The sequence below is a fragment of the Podarcis vaucheri genome, assembly GCF_965113315.1.
Source record: "Podarcis vaucheri genome assembly, chromosome: 13".
Classification (NCBI taxonomy): Eukaryota; Metazoa; Chordata; class Lepidosauria; order Squamata; family Lacertidae; genus Podarcis; species Podarcis vaucheri.
Window position 1 is genome coordinate 18382539 of NC_138751.1, and position 21137 is coordinate 18403675.

Below are 21137 nucleotides of genomic sequence, written 5' to 3' on the forward strand. Positions count from 1 at the left end.
ACAGATTTATTATGGCAAAAGTTTTCATGAACCAGAATCCACTTCCTCAGATAATGCTGAAATATAATCCTCAACACTTCAGACGTTAGCATAAAGGCACAGTTAGATGTTCTTGTGTCAAAGCAAGGGTCACCCACGCTTCCCCTATTACTTTCCTCATTGCAAAAAGTCTGAACTTTGGGGAAAATAGAAGCATTCTAAATCAAGTGTCTCCTGTCAGAAATGAGGGAATGTTTGTTTGTTTGATTGTTTGATTGTTTGATGTATTTATATTCCACATTTCCCCCAAGTTGGGATTCAATTCTACACGTGTAAACTCCCTTTTGGACTAAACATGTCATAACCATGGGAATTCAGTGCACGTATGGGGCTGAAACGGGGCTCCTTATTGGCATAATTAAAAATGGAAAGCGGAATGCTAGTGGTCAACAAAAAGGGTTTAAAGACTCCCCCAAGGCAAACCTTTAAAAATGTAGTATAAACACAGACAACTTGGAAACACTGGCCTGCGAGCGCTCCAGCTGGAGAACAGCCTTTACCAAAGATGTCATGGACTTTGAAGACGCTCGAACTCAGGACGAAAGGGAGAAAGGTGTGAAGAGGAAGGCACGCTTGGCAAACCCTCATCATGATCAACTCCCATCCGGAAACCTATGTCCCCATTGTGGAAGGACATGTGGAACCAAAATTGGCCTCCACAGTCACTTACGGACTCACTGTTAGGACTCTGTTCATGGAAGACCATCTTACTCGTGGTGGTCACCAAGGAAGAAGAAATTGTATCATGAGCAGAGAAGCACCGGGGCAGCTACAATTTTAGGTTAATTCATCCAAGGCAAAAAAGAGAGATTTGGGGGAGGCACAGGGGCATCTGTTCTCATTCTGCTCTTTTTCTTTTTATCTTTGAACCTTTGACTAAGCAGATTTGTGGAAAACCACAGCTTGGCTTGAGAACATGTTCAAGATTTAGAAATGCCAAGTGGCAGACGTTGTGGCAGATGTATTTCAGGAAAGGGACAGTGTGAAAACCTTTGATGTGTGTAACATCTCAAAAATAAATCACTGTGCCCTTTTCTTGCTGTTTGGGGTCCAGGTTGAAGAGGGGGGGGATTTTTTTTTACTAACCAAGAAATGAAGATGTTACTCTGTCAATAATGATTTCAAAGGTAACCTAGGCTGCAATATAATGCCTATCTACTCCTATCTACTTGAGAGTAAGCCCTATTGAACTCATAGGAACATACATCTATCTGTACAGTGGTATCTCGGGTTAAGTACTTAATTCGTTCCGGAGGTCCGTATATAACCTGAAATTGTTCTTAACCTGAAGCACCACTTTATCTAATGGGGCCTCCTGCTGCTGCTGTGCCGCCGGAACACAATTTCTGTTCTCATCCTGAAGCAAAGTTCTTAACCTGAAGCACTATTTCTGGGTTAGCAGAGTCTGTAACCTGAAGCGTATGTAACCTGAAGCGTATGTAAGCCGAGGTACCACTGTATAGGGTTGCACTGTAAAATATGGATTCTGTATTAGAGCCAGAGGAAGTGATAATGAAGTCCTGTGAACTGAAGACTAGGAAAACGAGAAGTTCAGAGAAACTGAAACTGACAGATTCCCCCCTCATCACTACATAACTAACTTCACGGGCAACAAAAGAATTTACTTTCAGTAAAGCATAAGTAAGATTTTTCCGTTAATCAATTTCCAACTGAAAAACAAAAGGTCTGAAAATGGGGAGGAAGCATTGCTAAAACGACACATTAAAAAACCCACCAAGGGCTCACCTTTTGCAGTACTTTCTAGGCAGAGATCCATGCCTTAAAGTGCCATGTCTGAGCACCTTTTTTGCCTCAGAGTTTTGCCTGCGAATTCCTGCTCTTTGACATTTAATCGGAACAAACATCAGTTTGGGTTTTCAGTGGTAAAGAGCAAGTTTTCACGGGGAAAGCACCAGGACAAAAAGAAAATTGCTCGGACATAGCGCTTTAAAGCAAAAACCTGTGCCAAGAAATGCAACACAAAATGAAGTCTGTATGAGCCCCAAAGGTAAACAGAACACACTGCACCATTTAAAAAACATAAAAACGCTGTACTCCAACTATGTTTGGTTTTTTCCTAAAAAGATGGCTCCACTACTGTTCATCTTTAAATGTGAACTGAGTTGGATTTCTCCCTCTGCTCTGAGTAAAACTTTGTTGGAAGCAACACACAATGTTGTGTAGATGGAAGGCTGCACAAAAATTGCATGCATAAGCAGCAACAATCCCACACCAGTGGACACCCACCTTCTTATTCCAGACTATCTTTATTTTGGGGTAGAGACTTCAATTGCATAACTGGCAAATTCAGGATGCGCAATCCAAGCTGATTGATGCTGCTTGTTGGGGGAAAAGAATAAACACTCCTCCAAAAGACTGGACTTTCGGATGGGAAAAATGGGTTGGAAAGTGTGGGATGACACTTGCTTTAATGCAAAGGCCGTTGAGCTGCCTGCCAAGGAGATAAGAGTGGGTGCTCATTAAATAGCCAACGACGTCTAATTTCCCTGCAAACACATCAGGACAAACGCTCTACAAAACAGGTAATCTGGAAGCACCCTAACTCTCTGCTCTAGTAAGAGCGTGTAGGATTTCAGCCGCCTTAGACTCCTTCAGTGCAGCAAGATACAGAACCTCTCTCTCCACTGAACAATAAATATTGTGATTGAGAGAGTTCTGTATTGTTGTTATAATGCAATTATTTTCAGTGTTACATTTCCGCGGTAATAGAAATGATTGATGATCGAAAGATCCCGGTAGCACAGAGAACAGTCGGAATGTTTCAAATGGGTTTCCCCCCCCACCCCCTCTTCCCAGACTCTCTGGCTACGTTTCGGGTTTTGTAGCTCTTCAATCTCTGCCTTTGGCTGGCAATCTCTGCTGCTATTGCATGCTGATTTGTTCCTCTAAATAATGGAAGGCCCGTTCTAGTGAAGTGTTGCACCTGTGACTAATTCTGAGAAGTGCCTGTACGTAAGTACTGTCAAGGCCTTGGACCACGTTCAAGGAGAGCACCTCATTTCCCAAGGGTTTGCCAGTTGTATAAAATACTTCTATATTTTATACAAATTTCTAGTTGTATAAAATATTATTGGCAGTAATATTTCAAAATTCACTAACTGAGCAACGGGTCAAATTATTAGTGATTATAATGTTAATATAGGCCAGTATCCAATCAGGTTTCACTGAAGGGAGACCCACTGAAATGGATGGACCTAACTTGGCCATGTTTATTAATTTCAGTGGGTCTACTCTGAGCGATACTTAGTTGAATGCCATCCAAAATTGGAAACAATTGTTAAAAACAAAGCGACAGCAGTGGCAAATGTTTTCTCTTCCTTCTGTCCTGGGATTGAGTTCCAGCTTTTATCCTGAAACCAGAGAGCCAGAACCCATCAAAAGTGGAGCCCTCTGCTGAAATCCTATGCACAATTAACTTGGGAGCAAGCCCAGCTGAATATGGTGGGACATACATCTGAGTAAGCTTGCATACGCTTGCCCTGTAAATCTCCCTTCTCTCTGAAATCCATCAGTCTTTTAAAAAAAATTCACTTTGTCTGGACTGTGCCCAGAATTTGTGAGTTTTCATCAGTGGTTTGCTTTGGATAATCTTTAAAGTATAATAATGTGTTTTTGTAGGGCAGGATAACATTTGTGGTCCCTCCACCTTACAATTTTTTAGAAAGATTCATGAGGTTGAGGTTGCTATAAAATATACAAAACAGGATCAGAAATATACTCTGGAAGATTAGTCATTTAGTTAAAAAACAGCAACCCTTCTTCCCCATCTGAAATGGATGGGTTTTAAATCCATGACAGATTATCCACTCGCTAAGCCTTTTAGGGGGAAGGGATTTAAAAGAAAAACATACAAAATAAATCTTGAATCTACTGTCTACTGCTTTGCAATGCTGAGAAACTGAGAAAACACAGTTCCTTTTATTGTCGGGTGGTTAGGTAAAACTTGGCAGGAGACAGGAATAGCTGAAGACGGCAATCTGAAATATACCTTCTGAGAAACAAATCTCATGGAAATTCATGTGACATTTACAGGTAAATATGTTTAGAGCTGGGGTGGAAATAACAACCTTTCCTGAATATGTATGTAAATAAGGAAGTCAGGCGGCAGACCAATATGTCTGAAGGCTTGATTTCCTTTTTATTAACTTTTGTAGGGAGGAGAAAACCCAAGCATAGCATGAACAACACAAACCCTCACCACTGCTTTTTCGGCACTTGAGAGCATGATATTGGTATCAACTGCACCCCTTACTGTCTAAAAGGGAAACAAAAATAAACACTGAAAATTGATTGCCCTTCTCACACCTCAACTTTAAGTGTGATAACACACACAAACAAGCAGACACAATGATTGACGATACAAGTTTCCTGTACTGTGTTTATCTTCTGCATACGCTGAATGGAATACATACAGTACAGTATAGAAGTTTACAGTTCTTGGGGCCCAAAGAACATACATAATTCCACCTGCCACAGGACTGTCTCTGTTCTCTCATACTTGTCCTTGGTCCTCGCAGCTCGAGGAGGATGTGGTTTATTCAATCAATTCCCCTTTGTAATCCGTTCTGTTTAGAGCATTATTTTCTCCTGCTGTACCAGTTTAAGAGGCACAGTTATTACCCTGGGATTGCTAAGCAGGCAAGAACATGCTGTTCCCATCCATAGGCCAAAAGAGCCACCAGCTACCATTCAAGCAAGTACAGCAGCAAGGGAAGAGGAGCATGGCTAGATCTGGGTCTAAATGCTCACCAGGGCACTTTCTTTGGCCTTGGTTAAACTGGTCTCTCCCTTCTACCTTTCCCCTCCTCTCCGCTCCTCTTGTGTGACTGCCTTGTCTTTTTAGTTCGTAAGTCGGATGGCAGGACCAGGTTCTCATTTCCCCTTTTTCTTTTCAATTGATGTAAGCTGCTTCGGGAGATGACAATTGCCTGACAAGCAGGTTAAAAGAAAAATACAGTAAATAAATTAAACTGCCTGCTTTCTCAGCTAGTCTAGTGGTTGGAGGGAATGCGCTGAATTTGTACCTAATACTCCAGCAGATCCTTCAAATACCCTCTCTAAGAACTTTGCCTGCATTTGCTAAACCTTGAAACGCTGCAGATACCGGTAGCGCTGGGAAGGGAAGCTATATTTACGATCCAAAGAAAAAGAATACAAATCTCACATGAGCAGGACATGAGCATTTCTAAGCTGTAGGAAAATGCATGATTTGAAGGTTTCCAAAACAGTTTACTAGGGAATGCTGGCTGCCAGGCACCATGGAAATATTATCATTTTGCCTTTCATTTTCAGCTCCACTAGGATATTCCACCTAATATAATAAAAGTATATTTAATATTGGATGGGAATGTTGAAGTAAATCTTCAAGTTAACCCCAAGAGCCCCTGAATTGTGTATACATCTCCTTAACTCTTGCTTCATGATATTATTATTATTAGCAACAGAAAGGTCATTTCTAGAATTGTTCCTAGAATTGGAAGAATTTCTTAACTGCGGCATTTGGGCTGAAATCTTGTAAACACTTGCTTGGGAATAAGTGCCACTGAACTTGGTAGGACTTACTGTAAGCATATATCTATATACAGTATAGGATTGCATTGGTAGTCTATCTGTCCTCTGTACCATTAAAAAAAACCAAGCCCACCTGATATCATACACACTATGTAAGTTGCTAAAGTGGAGTAGGAAATTTTACCCAAAATCGAATTGTACAAGTTATGAAGAAGAACCATTTCACAGCAATTCAGTATCTGGTCAGCAAAGCAGTAATGTGGTGGTGTTTTAAACCCATTTTAATTTAAATGAGGTGAAACTTTACAGTTTTAAAACATATTTTTTCCTCAGTGCATTTTCAACAAACACCATGTTAGTGAGGATCCAATGTCAGCAACAAGAAAACTTGCCTGCTCCAAGTTTGAATATGTTATGGCTGTGTAATGGATTTCCCCCAAATTGTTAATGTAATCAAACTGAGTACAGATAGGTTAGATGAGATTCTCCTCCTCACCCTCAAAGACCGCAATGATTTCAAAACAAATTCTCTCCAAAGGCGCACAAAATGTATAGCGGAAGCTACTGCATATATAAGTTGCAACCCCTGCATAACATGTAACGGCAAATATTTTTGTGTGTATTGAAGCAATATAGAATCCATTACACCGAAATTGGCTAGCTAACATCAACATAAAGCTGCCATAGCCAGAGCAATCGCTCACGCTAGCAGACTACTCAGCCCAGCTCCTGTTCATTTTGTGAGCTGCGGTGAATGTAATAAACTAACAAAACATTAAACGGAAGGTCATAATAATTTCAACATGTCACTTGGGACAACTCAAGATTTCCCCGGGATTTCAGGAAGACGGAGGGACAAGAGATGGAATATTTGCAAGTTTTGAGATTCAAACACTTGGGGGAACTCCCCCCCCCCAAAAAAAAATACATTTCAGGAAACCTTAAAAAGCTCTCCTGGTTCTCCACAAAACTGTCACTGAGCCCAGGCATATAAACAACTAATGAGCCGCTAGCTACAACACCAGTCACATCTCCCGGCATCTATTACACATTTTATTACCAAAGGTCTGCTGTAACTATGGATATATTTAGCGATTTAAGCTCCGGCACATTAGCTGTCTCGATCGCTTGGCTAATCTCTGACTAATTTTCCTTGCCTGCGTCAGTTGAGATATTACGGCTTCATTTGGATAATGCTGCAATATAAACACTGCAGGCTTCTGGTGCCACACATCTCGATCTCCAATAACCGTGTCCGCATTCTGTTGCATTTGCTAGCTGGGGTATTATCTACCTCCCATTATTCCACAAAACATCGGTAAGGCCGATATAATGCAGATAACATATCCACGCGAATGCTGCAGACTTTGCTGCCTTAAATATTTCTCTGATCGCATTTTTCGGGTTTGGCTGCGCATGCTGCTTGCGCTAGGATTTATCATGCATTAGGGAAAAGAATGCAGGGGGGGGGACCCCTCAATGTGATACAATAACATAGTGACACAATACAGCGATGATAGCAAACCAACCTTTTTACCCCCCCGATTGCTTGTGTCTGGAGACCGCGTCCACCACTCTTCTCCACCGAGGTTCCTGGAATCTGATATCAGCTGGGCTGGAGTTTCTTAAAAATGAAACCTTCTTTGCTGGGAGTTTATGAGGAAGTTTGGCGAGTTTTACAAGCCCTTGGGTAAATGGCAGACGGTCGCCCCATGGAGTCAGATCGGATCCACTGATGGGGAAGGGGAAATAGAGCCTCCAATGATCTGTTGAAGCATTAATGAGTTATGCAAGCCTGGATGTTCAGGTTTCTCACCCAGGCCTCGAACCATGAGCCACTGGTGGTGAAAGAGCTTTCCAGAACTCTGGGGCTTTGATCTGTGGTTGCTACATTCCCTGATGGAACTGGACTGAGCGAGTGGGCTTCTGACAGTGATAAACAGTGTGTCAAGGAGGGGGGGGGAACACCCCGAGAAGACAGATCCCCAAACACATGCAGACAGGTGGGCAGATGCCATAGGAGAGCGAGAGAGAATGAGAAAGAGGAGCACAAGGCAAATGGATCCATGCATTGCCACGAACCGTGAAATAAACCCAGGTTAGAGGCATGTGAAAAAGTTGAGAGACAAAGAGAGTTATGCTCTCTTTCTCAGACAAACACATGACGGGATATGCACTGGTTGGAAATGGAGCCGCGTGGACACCCCAAAGCTTTGGCAGGCACAAACAGTATCGAAAGCAGGATCGTATACGACCACCCCGATAGATCATGAGCGCAAACATCACAAATGTAATTAAAAAGGTCATCTGGGAGGGGCCTGATGGCCATGAGATGATGGCTATGGGAAGGGGGCTTGGTGTAGCAACTCATCGAGCTTTTGCTGAAGAACGCGACTTTCCGCTCCCATCCCACAGGTCAGGAAAGAGGAATTGCATAAAATGGGGGTTGCGGGGAGGAAGAGAGGTGGCAATACTGTGCCAGCTTACCTGGGACAACGGGAACGAGGCCCGTTGAATACCATGGGACTTACTGCTAAAGAAACATGCACAGGTTTGTGGTGTCGCATAGTTGCTAAGGATGTAAGAAGGAACCTTTTTCGTTCCACCCTGTTTTTGCCACATTCAGCCCTGTTTCTCTTGCACAGCCATTTGCCTTCTACCCAAAATTACATTGCCTCACTGTCCACTGCAGTGGAATTATTTGAAGTCCGGTTTTTATTAATTTGAGGTGTGTATGTCCAAATGACCATGTGCCATTTCAGGGGATGAGTGTACAGAGTAATGGGGTGGAGCTTCAAATTAGAAAAGGCACCGCCTTCAATCTGAAACTCCACCCCATCTTACATTTCCCTTCCCTGGAAAGGTACCTACCAACAGCCTTCAGGGTCATCTGGACTTACCTATATAAAATCATTTTTAAAAAAATCAAATTCACTATTTAAATGTACCCAGTGTTGCATAATCATAGTAGGGTAAATCAGTATTTGGAACCCAGTGGTGGCAACCAAATAATTGCCTGTGGAATTAATGAATTGCCAAATATAAAAGCCAATTTTTTAATGGGGACATTTACTTTCTAAGTAAGAAATGAGAGCAATCTCTTAAATATTTTTCACACCGTTCAAGGGTACCATTGGTCTGAAATCTCTAAATAAATAAATAAAATAAATAAAATGCAGTAGCGTCCAATATGAAGCTACATGAAAGGAAACCCAAAATATAGCACAAGCGAGAAAGACACACTTGCAAGCTTCAGTCAGCAGAGTAACTGAAGTCTGAGCCACAGTTTCAATCCCCCACTGCGCCAGCATGATTAATAAACAGGACTGTCACAAATAGCTGTCGCAGCAGTCCATACAGAGACACACCAGTTCCATCCACCTAGGCCCAATATGCTGAAAAAAGAAACCTGAAGCCCTGATCCCATGCATGTCCCTCTATAACAGCCTTTGCTGATCTGCTCTCCTGATGTCTTGGACTACAACTTCCATCAGCCCCAAGCAGCATGGCTGTGCTGGCTGACGCTGATTAGAGCTGTAGTCCAAAACACATAGAGGGCACAGGCTGGTGCATCCCGTTTTGCTGCTTAAAGTGGAACCGGAAGGTACCGTCACTCTGCTGATGCCACTGCTGCGTTGTGCGGTCTTGTCCTTGAAGCGGCAGTGGCAGTTTCTGGAGAAATCTCGCGGAAATTGCTACCATTGCTGATTCTCTGGCAGTGGTGGTGGTGGTGGCAGGGCAGGTGGAGCCTCACCCCGCCTCATGAACAGGCCAGCCCTGGGTTGGCGAATGCTGCTCTAAAATAATTATCACTGACTTCAGTGGGATTTACTCAAATTAGGGTGCATAGGATTACATTCATACCTGAGATTCTACCTGACTTTTAGAAGACATCTGAAGGCAGCCCTGTTTAGGGAAGTTTTTAATGTTTGAAGCTTAATTCTGTTTAATATTCTGTTGGGAGCTGCCCAGAGTGGCTGGGGAAACCCAGCCAGATGGGCGGGCTATAAATAATAAATTATTATTATTATTATTATTATTATTATTATTATTATTATTATTATTATTATTATTATAGGTTTTCCTTCCATTTTGTATTCAAAGCAGATAGTTGTCATCAGGGGTGCCTGAGGATTTCTTGTACTGCACCTCCCAAGCTTTAATGAGTGGATCAGAAAATAGATACCCTTTGGAATTCCCACTTTCCCAAAGTTTACATTTGATTAAATATATGCGGAGTTTGCGAGAAAATCTATTTTGCAGCATACATTTTCTGAGAAAACCTATTGAAGGATACAAATTTAGATTCATATTTAAATTGGGATTTTCATGCATCTTTTAAAAAAATTCCAGATTAATGTGGAAATAACATGAAACGGATTTATGAATGAACAGAGACACAGGTAGCACAGAATAAATATATTCAGAGATTTCAATCCCTAGTTGTCATATCCGAGAGAAATTGGTCCAGCTTTGCTTCTAGCAGCCAGCTTTCCTTCTAGCAACCACAGCAACAGGCAAGTGGAAGTGGATAATTTCTGGCCGAGGTCAGTGCTGGAATGCCTTGCTCTTCCATAAAGCAAGAATGTAGAAACCTGTCACCATCCAGAAGCTGTTGAACTCCAACTCCCAGCAGCCCCAGCCAGCATGGCCAGTGGTCAGGGATGAAGGGAGTTGTAGTCCAATATCTGGAGGGCCACATCCAATGCCTGTTCCAAAACATGACTTTATAATTGTTCTTTTTTTGTTAAAAAGACTTGTATGAATTTCCTGTCAGCCTCCCTGACTACAGTATTTTTCAGCTGAAAAACAGGATGTAAGTTATCTTAAATAAACAATACTTGCGGGGGTTTAACTTGTTCGTTTTAAATCCAGTTTGCCTTTTTTATCTGACAATAATAGGGAAGATTAATCTTAAAGACTCCCAAAGCGAAATTTCCTTCCATCAAGTGGGAATGAGGGAGAAATGTTATTCAATTAGCGTTTAAAGGTGAACTTACCTAATTCTCATGTTCCAAAGCAATTCATGAACTGAAACAGCATCCTTCAACATTTAAACGCCTCCAGATTTTGCAGCGTGGTTCTCCAGCCAAGTAACTGCATACCCTAGGGCAAAGTGTGAAAATAAATACATAAAAGTGAAAATAACATAGAAAAATGGAGTACATGATAGAAAATTGCTTTGCAATAATGTGCATATTACGAGAAAAGCTTACGAATTTTCACAAAGTGTGTGTTTGTGTGTGTGTGATATGAGAATGCGGAGAACTAAATTTATTGTTGGAAAAATGAGAACCTGAAACTGACATTTTCCCACATTCCTAATACCAAGTGTCACTTTTGCTTATTAAATTGCTTACTAAAGTTATTAAACCCATCTTTTCAAATCCTTAAAAAAGAAACTATATTGAGATGTTGGTAATGCCCGTTTAATTATTTGGTTTCATTCAGTAAATTTAAAATTAAATAATCGGTTAAGCATGTCTAAGCAGCTGATAGCACAAGATAATATTTTATAGAGGAGAAAGTGAATTTGCAACCAGAAAAAAGCAGGAATTAAAAAAAACACCACCTGAATAACAATGCAATATTAATCCTAAATGCACAAGAGAAGAAGTCCCATAGTGGGGTGGGGCTTATTTCAAAGTAAACATGTATAGGATTGTGCTGAAACATACTATCAATTAAATAGCTGTCAGATCAATTAAAACTAAACTAGAAAGGGAGAGGGAAATGGCACAGAGGCCTTTGCAAATATCAGAAAAACTCACAAATAAGATGCTAATGATTAATCATTGCTTTTTTTCTGGGGGGGACACAGGGGTACGCATACCCCTAAACATTTTGTGAATCTAAGTTTGGCCTTATTGAGGGGCAGTATTTCAAAATGAGTAGGAAAATGAGAGTACCCCCTAAACATTTTTTAAGAAAAAAAGCACTGCAATTAATAATTAGGTTTGGGCCCAAGAAGCTATGTATGTTGTGCTTCTAATATTAATGCATAATTTGAGTTAATGGATTCAGTAGAAATAAATCCCAACATACAATGATCTTCAGATGTTTTCATGCCTGCAATGTACAATTTAAGATCAAATTCTAAAACTATGCCCTAGAGCCAAGTACAGTAATCTGGACTCACTGCATCAGGGTCGCCAACTTTCCAGCCGGCCTCTGCAGCTGTGCTTTTCACACAGTTGGTAAAGTTTATCCTGATGCTGAGAAAAAAGCTGCTTCTTCTGATTTCTGCAAATCAAACTGGCGTCAAGAGCGCAGGAGCAGGCCAGGCTGATTCCCCCTCCATCAGTTGGCAACCCTGTTCACAGGGTTTCTTCTTGCTATTGCAGCCTGATAGGTTTCTCCGGTTCCCAGATTGCTGCACAAGTCCCCTTTCCACCCGCCCTCACTACCCGTCCGATGGGCTCCTTTCGCCGCCCCCCTCAGCTGTCCAAAAGTCTTGAAAGTGAAATTGCTTGCTTGCCATTAATCTCCCTGTTGTTTTTACGAGGCTCTCCCGCCTCTCCTTCCCCCGGGGTGCCCGTTAAGGATCAAAGGTTAATTAATGCAGAGCAGACCGTGACCGCAGTTATTCTGACCCCACAAGGCCAGGTGGTCCCAGAGCCCCGATATACAAGATGCGATGAAAGGGTGACACGGCCCAGGAATTTACAAGATGATGAGGCGTGGCGGGTCGGGTTGGGCAAAGTGAAGAGAGAGGAGGCCTTTGGGGAACTGACCTCCTCAGGTCAGCTGGGAATGGGGGGGGGATGAGGGAGAAGCATTATAATAAGGGGGCAGTCCGACACACATCTTGAACCAGGCCCATTTTAAATGCTAAACTATGGATTGGCGCTATGGGGATGAGCCTCAGTCTGCGTACACACGATATCTTCGAAGCACGTTTGAAGCACATTCCCCACCCCTTCAAAGATTTCTGGGCCCTGTAGGTTATTAAAGGTTTCTGGGAATTGTAACTCTGTGAAGGGTAAACTACAAGTTCCAGAATTCCTTGATAAAAACACTTCGGAGGCCCCAAGCCTCAAGGAGGTCAGATTGGTTTCAACTAGGGCCAGGGCCTTTTCAGCACTGGCCCCGATGTGGTGGAACGCTCTGTCACAAGAGACTAGGGCCCTGCGGGACTTGACATCTTTCCACAGGCCTGCAAGACAGAGCTGTTCTGCCTGGCCTCTGGTTTGGACTCGGTCTGACCCTTATGTTTCCCTTCCCTTATGGTTTTGATTTATCAGCTACTTTAAAATGAGGCTGCATTTTAAATTGCATTTTAACCTGTATTTTAAATTGGGTTTTTTTCCTTTCCTTTTCTCCCCTCCCCTTTCCCCCCATTATGTTTTTACTGTGATTTTATTGGTGTTAGCCGCCCTGAGCCTGGCTCTGGCCGGGGAGGGCGGGGTATAAATAAATTATTATTATTATTATTATTATTATTATTATTATTATTATTATTGGAAAGAATGTGCTCCAAAGGTTCTTTAATGGTATAAGTGTGTACACAGCCTCAGGCAAGCTCCTTCCTCTCCTCCCCTTACGGGTTATGATTCCTTCCCTACTCCCCCAGTTTAAATAATCATTTACCATCACCCATCATCACTATGACATCTGAAAGGGAAAAGTGGTGTTGGCACTCGCCCTGTAAGCCAGGACTGCAAGCCGGGATACAAACTTAGCTTACAATTCAGACTTTTTAGCAGCCTTGGCAAGGGTTTTGAAGAGCGTTTGCAGCTCATAATGCCTCTTGCTCTGAGGAAGAAGGGCAAGGTGGTTCCCAGAATGATGGGAGTGGTTGCATTTGCTACAGAGGCATTGGCAAAAGCTATTTTAAATGGTAAACTGGCAGGTCTTATGAAGAGAATGGGGAAGAGTGGACAAGGTGTGATGGGGAGCAGGAAGGCAGTGGTCCCAGACAGACCAATGAAAGCAGTTTTCCATGACCCACTGTAGCCTTATGAGGCTTTGCCCTTGGGTGGGGAAAAATATTGCGCCCGGGAAAGGGAAAATGGGAGTCAACAGACACTCAAGGAATAGTTTCGGAGAAAAAGCTTTATTTCTACCATCCATGAACTGGTAGAAGGAGCAAGTGTGATAGTTCACAAACAAGCACGAGTTCACAGTCATTTGCACAGAGCATACATTCCCCTTCCAGTTCCCTCCCCTTTCTCCTCCTCCTCCGAAGTCCTGCCTCGAGTTCCCCTGAGCATGAACAGAAAGCTGCTATCTTGGGACTCTTTTGGACTCTTCCCTGGAAAGGGGAATGAGAGCGGTTCAGCATGTCCAAAGTTGTTGCTACTGAATGAGATAAAAGTCAGTTCTCAGGCCTGCCCTGAACAGAGCCTATTCATTAGCCTTTTTGAAGCTCTCACCTACTGATAAAAGTAACGATTTGCCCTTGCACAGCATCTTAGCAGAGGAAAACTTTAGCTGTGGATTTTTAGAAGACAAAAGGAATTTTGGACAGTTTTGAGGCCTGGGGTGATTATTGGGGGTGTGTGACTTCGGGCCTAGGTGGGGACACCTGTCCTCACCTCTTTTACCACGAGAGGAGATGGGGCTTAATATACAGGAGGCGACCATTTTGGGCGCATTCAATTGACGTACAACCACCAACACGTGGCCCTTTTGGACCCAGAAGAGGGCAGAATGGGGGTGTAACAGGGGCAGAACGTAACAGGGCTGGGTGGGCTGGGCTTATGCACACTCCACCAAGGTGCGCAGGGCCCAGGAATGGAACCTGGTGCAAAATGGTTGTCGTCTGTATTAAAACTGCAGTGTGTGCACATGCCAAATATTTTTGCAACAAAAAGGTGCAAAGACACCTCTATCAGATGGTGAAATAAGTGGACAAGAAAAGAAAAAAGCGCAACAAATTTTATATCCTGCCTTTCTTCCAGGGAGGAGTTCACGAATCTCTTCCTCCCCTATTTTATCTTCACAACAGCCCTGTGAAGTTGGTTAGGCCAAGACACTGCAACCTGCCCAAAGCCACCCAGTGAGTCTCATGGCTGAGCAGGGATTTGAATCCTGGTCTCTCCCAGGTCCTAGTCCAACACTAACCGCTATTTCACACTAGCACCCAATATGCCTGGGAGTCATCTGTAGGATTATCTAAAAGTGATTTTGTAGATTCTGCATTTTATTTTATTTTATTTTAATCTTCCTGCTGTTGTTTTTAAAAAATTGTTTTTAATTTTATTGCATTATGAAAAAATGTTATTGGGGGCAGAGAAAGTAATTGTGGCAAACCCCTTGGCCATGGTACCCCTGAATGCATAAGTTGAATGAACTCCTTCATGAAAGACAAGGAACAGGCAGACAATCACAATTGGCTTTGTTTTCAATTAATTTTATTTTTTTAAAAAACCTGCATAATATTATGCTGAATCCAACAGAAACTGCTCATCCAAATTTATTGAATTCCTCTTTGCCCCCTCAGAAAAGAGATGCTGGTTGCATCTGCATCAGCTGTTTATTGGCAGTAACAGCATAGATCAAGCGAGTTTAATAGACATTATTTACATGTGCTCCACGGTTGCTTCTTTTTCTGGGCAGAGGTTACGGACCATATTAATTTGGTATCAAGTACTCGCTTTAAGGTTTAATTGTACCCATTTAATTGTGAAATATAGTCCAGTGTTGTGAGAGTCGACTGATGGACAACGTAAGTGGTTTCTGAGAGCCCTCACAACCGCGAAGAGACTGATCCTAGAACACTGGAAGAACAAATCCTCACCAACAGATGGGCAGCAAACTGAGGACCTGACTACATGGCCTGTATTTGATGGTGCAGCATATCAAAGACAGCCGCCACCAAAACAATACAAGTATGTGTGGCCTACATTGAGATGTATGACTACCCTGGCATTCTGTGCTAGTCGTTGTACCATTGTGAATATCTGCATCTCAGGAGCTGCATATGCACTATATGTTTAAAGCATATTTAAAGTACCTCTACTCCCATAGAATCCTGGGGACTGCACTTTTTTGCAAGTGCTGGGTGGCTCTGTGAGGGATAAACCACAGCTTCCAGAATTATTTTGTGGTGTGTGTGCTTTAGGTGTGTTTTCAATGTACGGTTTGTATGCTACCTGTGTTTGAAGTATCACTGGTAACTGGGAAATGGATATAAAGCCCCATTTCTCTTTCCCCCCCCCCGGGGGGGGGCTTCTCTCCTCTCCTTTCCCTGGGTCCTATTTGGCCAAAGGGGGGGGGGAATGAGGAAAAGTATTCACAACAGAGAGAACTGGTGGCTGAGTTTGTTTTTCCTCCTCCTTCCTAATCCCTTTTTCCTTTTGTGTCATGTCTTTCATATTTTAAGTCCGTAGGAAAGGGCTGGCTTATAAGTGATCTTTGTAAGATGCTTTCTCAGCTGAAGAGCAGGGTAGGAATGCTTCGAATAAATAAAATTCAACCGTGATTATTATTGCATTGGTTGAGAACATGTGGGCTTTGTGATGTCATAGCTATGACGTCACCTCAGCGCAGGCCAAGGCTCCTTTCTGGCAACCACAGCAAAGGGCGATGCCTTGGCTAGTGTTTTGGCTAATAGCCCAGGACATTGCAGGATCCCATGGATGCCTGAAATGCAATGCAGATGCCATGGCAGTTGTGAAGGAATTCAAAGATCTCTACCTGGACAAGCATCTCTTCTGGAACCAACAGCTCAAAACAAAACTGAAGGCAGACTTGGATAATTTCTTAGACGAGCTCCCTCATCAGAAAATCGATCAAAAAAAATACATGGCTGTTATTGGTATGGCTGCACCCATCCCAGTGCTCCTGCCAGGGGACCCATGATTTTTGGGGGGTGAATATTAAGAATTCTAGGGTCCAAAGGCACCACTCTGACCTCTGCATCCCTTAATAGGATCTGCATGCATATTTATTTATTTATTTGCATTGGAACTTTAATTGTACAAGTTGTGGGCTGGATAGCATATTATCATATAAACTGCATTAATTGCCCTGCCCTTAGTATTAAAATGTTAGAGGCCCAGTCAACAAAACCTAGTAGCTTATGGCATATCCTAGATGCGACAAAATAAAAACAGAGTGCAGAAGGCAGCTTGGGCTGGGGACCCAGCCAAGAATCAGCCTCAAAATCTAGAACTCTGAGGTAAATTATTTCCTGCCAGGTAAGGCCTGAAAAAAGGCCTCCCTGACAGGTAACCTCACCCCCCTCACAGACACTCACTTCCCTAGGAAAGAAGGATGTGACTTAAGCAATATATTTTCTGTGTGTGTGTGTGTGTGTGTGTGTGTGTGTGTGTGTGTGTAACAGGACAGTGGAGATTTAATTTAAGGAGATACTGTGCCTACCCACCACCTGAAGTTTGGCAGGTAGATAGGAGATAGCAGAAAATTTGTCATCAAAAAATCCTCCCTAGACAGGCCCACCTGGCTTTTTCGTCCTTGAGCTCTTATTGTTTGGCTAAAGAGGGCTAATCCCACAGTTAAGCAGAGGGTGACTGAGGGATGGAGTCCAGGTTGTGGAGAACAGAGACAGGTGCTTGTGGCCTGGCCTGCCATGTGCCCCCTAAGCTAGTCTGTGGTAAAAAACAACAACAACTTTGTGTGTGGAACTGAGGAAAGCAGCCGCCATACTGGGGCCGCCATACTGGCCTTCACCTCTGGTGAGAAAGTGTCCTGACTGAGGCCTTTGGTTTAGTAAATTGACAGTTTGATGACTGGTGGCTGTCACTACTGAATTTTTATTTTACGGTGCTTTTGTGTGTGGCGTGCTTTCAGTCTGGGTTTAAATCTTATTGTTCTTCTCTTGATGCTGTGCTCCAAATCTAATTCGGAGGATTTCTATTCTTGAAAGAAAGATGGGGCACCAATCTTCTCTGGCATATTCCTACGCCTTTTATTCGAGTCAGAAGAAGTTAGCTGAGTTATCGTTGAGTTCTTACGCTCCTATAAGAGGCCACGTGATAGCAGTTTCAACAATCGTGCTTGGCATGGAAAAAGTGGAGGGACTTTCTTCTCCCTCTCTCCTAACATTGGAACTCATGGACATCCAGTCAAGCTGAATGATGGACTAGGTGATCCACTGGATCCCTTCCAACTCCACAATTCAAGGATTCTAAGTACTTCTTCACACAGTGCGTAGCTAAACTGTAGAACTTGCTCCCGCAGAAAGCAGTGACAGCCACTGACTTGGATGGTTTTAAAAGAGGGTTAGAGAAATTAATGGAAGATAAAGGCTATCAATGGCTGCTAGCCAGAACGGCTATGTTCTGGTCAGCCACTGTGAGAAGAGCCACTGGCCTGAACCTGCAGGCATATGTAATGCTCTTATGTCTGTATAGTTTTGTGTGAGCTGCCCCGAGGTTTATTTTGAAGGATTGCATAGAGATTTGACTGAATAAATATTGACTCCGGTGGGATTTAACTCCCAGGTTTACATGGGATTGTATGCATAATAAATACATATTAACATGCAGACATACAATAATAGGGAGAAAAACAATGGAAGGAAGAGGAAAACAAGCTGCAATTGCTCTGAACAAAAACTCCATGTTCAAAGGCATTATACACCTCTTATCTGTGGAGGTGCCTGGCTTCTACATCAGGCCCTGCAAGAAAGCTTTATGGGGAAGGAGGCAGACAGCGCTCAGTGATTCGCAAGGCAATTCAGAATAAAAAAAGATGGAATGAAGCTGGCTATTTTTTCCCTAACTGTATCCCCCCCTCCATTCTCTTCAGATGACTTTTCGCTGGCAGACTTAGGTGCCTACTTCAAACGCTGTTTGAAACACATCATGGAAAATGAAGTTAAAGGTAGAGATATGCTAAAATGAATGGTATCACATGGCCATCAGGAATATATGACTGTTATCTTCCAAATGGCTGTAATATGTTGCATGTATGTATATTGGAATGTATTCAGCAAAGTGTCTGGTGCGGCCTCTGAAGGCATGCTCCTCAAATGTAGGTCAAGATAATTTTACTTTGGCTGCCCAGCTCTTTCATATATCTGGCTGGTTGTTGCCCAGTCTTTTACACTGTAAATCTTTCAGTGCCTTTTACCTCACAACCAACTAGGCGTTGCCATCTGGTGGTTTCTTCAATATAGTGCACTGCTATCTACTGGGTAGGTACTGTGTTGACAAATCAGTCTGATTGTTTCCAGATGGGACTTTAAACTTCCAAGTGGGTTGTTCATAACATTAAAGACAAATACACAGAGGATTTCCCACCGACAGGGAAAATCTGATTTAAACAGGGGAGAAATGCAGGCTGGCATCATGGGCGTAGCACTGAAAGTACTAAATCAATTTAGGTTCAGTTTCCCCCCCACCCAAGCAGATCCCCCCCCCCCCGAAAGCTAGCTCCCTGCAATGGGGGTATTTTTACCTGTGATTTCCCAAAAGAAGCTCATCAACTTTGGCTGCCCACCTAACAAAACTCCTGGCTTCTTCTGAAGCTCAGAACATTGTATGGACACAGTAAACAATGCGCATCCACTAAGAGCTCCACTCTCACAATAAACACATTCATCAAAACTCTGTTTATAGCCCATTCCCACAAGAATGGAGTGGGGTGTTAGCCTGCATGTATACAGAAACCTCCTTGGATTAATTTTTGTGCTATTCAGTTGCCCATTTAAATTGGCCTCACTTGCCCTCATTGACACCATCATCCAGCCAAATATGATTCATTATATGGCCTCATGACATTACATGTATATTCACTTTAGGATTCTTGATTGGGTGGGCTCACCCATGTAACTACTCTGAAGGAAGGAGAAAGAAGCAGCACCTTGGGAGGGAGAGTGGCACCAGAGCAGTTGCCAAGGGAAACAGTGGATCCATAAAATGACAAATAGGCACACTGTCTTAAAAAAACAAACAACACTTTTAGAATAAATTTCCACTCCACAAGCTCTTGGCTCAAAAATAAACAAAATAATGATCCCAGTCCTATTTCCCATAAAATAAAGGGGGGGAATGTAAAATGTGGCTCAACAGGTCATCCTCAGATACATGCATGTTTCTGATCACAGTGGTTGACAGCAGGTTTGTTCATATTTATGTAGCTCTGCTGCCTCCTAACTGAATTATAATCCTGAATTATATAGGCAATATAGTTGTTGGGCGCCCCTGCTGGAAACCCTGCTATTTCTGTTGTTATCTAGGTCTTTGGGGAGGAATTTGGAACTGGAAGAAGCGTTTCCTTCGACTCTGCTCCTCCTGCATGCTGTTAAACTTTGTTTTAGAGGATAGATCGGATGAAAAACATGGGGCGGGGAAAAGCACAAAATGGTGGTGTGTGTCATGTAAACCACCCTGTGATCTTCAGGGTGGCATATACATTTAATAAATCAGAATACTAAATAAACAATTAAAAAAAAGAAAACCCCAACAAAAATCTACATTTTAAAATGCGCATTTCTAAACATTCCGGCTTATATTGCACTCCTTTTCAACATCACAATTCATCATGCAAAGGGACGGCGCCAGAGGTCCACACGGCATGTGGGGGTCCCTGGGCCTGCTCCTCCTCTTCATCAACTGCTTTCTTGTTTGCCCACATCTCTCTATGACATAGAAGTGCTGGAAAGAGGAAGGAGGTGCCACTGCCTGCCTGCCTTCTCCCTGGCTCTCTGCTAGCAGGCAAGCAAGTGGTAGCAATTCAGTGGTGGCCGGTGCCGTGTGGGACTGGTGGGCCAGAAGGCAAAGAGCCCAAACAGTATGTGGAGGCAGAGCCCACTAGTCCTAGTTTTGTCCCCATCGTCCTCCCAGCTGAGTTCCACAGGGACAGCGCTTGCACCAAGGGATTAGGAAGCTGATAGGCAGTGCCACCCACTGGATTGGTTATATGTAATGAAGGAATGGGTTTCTGTGTAGTAAGTTTAAAAACTGACTCAACCCCCCCTTTTTGTTCTTTCAAAAGAGAGCACTTTTAAATGTGTAAAACTTGAACTGTTGAGCAAAACCATAATAAGGACACAACTGCATAAACAGTTCTGTCCTTTATCAGGACAGGCAAGGGATGGCCTTGGCTCTCCAGGGGAACAAAGAAAACACGTCAGAACATAGGCCGACGTGGTTGGGCTCCTAGGGGAGGAGTGAGAGGGTGCCTGGAGGATATATAAACTGCATGAAACCTGTCATTTCTTTGGACTTGCTGGGGACTAATCACGCAAGTGCCTTCTGCTATCCGGAGAGCAGAATAAACTCTTTCTTTGAACCAACCTCGGTGTCATTTTGACTTCCTTCCTCCTGTCCCGGAGCAACGCAGACCCAATCGGTGAACTCCAATAAGGCTACAGTAAGAAGACGGGAAGGCCTGGCAGATTGAGGTTGGTAGGGCAGTGCCCCATTAGCCTGAATGGGCCAGCCTCCGTTGGCAGCAACCATGGGGAAGAGGAAGAGGAGCTGGTGAACATGACCGTGAGGAGGTCAGCTTCCTGACGGAGGGGGCCCCAGGGTGGGTGTCTTGTCCAAGGGCCCTGTGAAACATGGAGCCCACCTAGACCTCCTGCTCTTACCGTTTGCTTTTCCTTTGCAGAGGCTCAGCTTCATAAAGAGATGGATTCGTGTTTTCAGAAG

At 43.1% G+C, this 21137-nt stretch overlaps 2 protein-coding genes across 7 annotated transcripts in view; one reads left to right on the plus strand and one right to left on the minus strand.

Annotated features, from left to right (window-relative positions):
• LOC309516679 (netrin-1-like) overlaps window positions 1-13342 on the minus strand; it is a 40966-nt gene extending 27624 nt beyond the window's left edge. Inside the window, exons 1-4 of the mRNA XM_082195450.1 lie at window positions 13259-13342; window positions 11711-11814; window positions 10572-10677; window positions 7101-7337 (exon numbers count right to left, since the gene is read on the minus strand). The gene's annotated coding sequence lies outside the window, so the exon portion shown is untranslated. The remainder of the gene's footprint in view (window positions 1-7100; window positions 7338-10571; window positions 10678-11710; window positions 11815-13258) is intronic.
• The window catches only part of IZUMO1 (izumo sperm-oocyte fusion 1), a 23062-nt gene continuing 13712 nt past the window's right edge, over window positions 11788-21137 (plus strand). The window contains exons 1-4 of one of the 6 annotated variants that reach the window (XM_082195465.1): window positions 11788-12122; window positions 15215-15404; window positions 18289-18363; window positions 21097-21137. The exon at window positions 21097-21137 is cut by the window's right edge and continues 43 nt beyond it. In XM_082195465.1, coding sequence (XP_082051591.1) covers window positions 15362-15404; window positions 18289-18363; window positions 21097-21137 — 159 coding nt within the window. In that variant the 5' untranslated portion in view covers window positions 11788-12122; window positions 15215-15361. Of the gene's footprint in view, window positions 12123-13280; window positions 13412-14789; window positions 15076-15214; window positions 15405-15890; window positions 16334-16953; window positions 17087-18288; window positions 18364-21096 lie in introns of those variants that run through there. The other 5 variants (XM_082195463.1, XM_082195464.1, XM_082195461.1 and 2 more) reach the window with 5 other exon arrangements.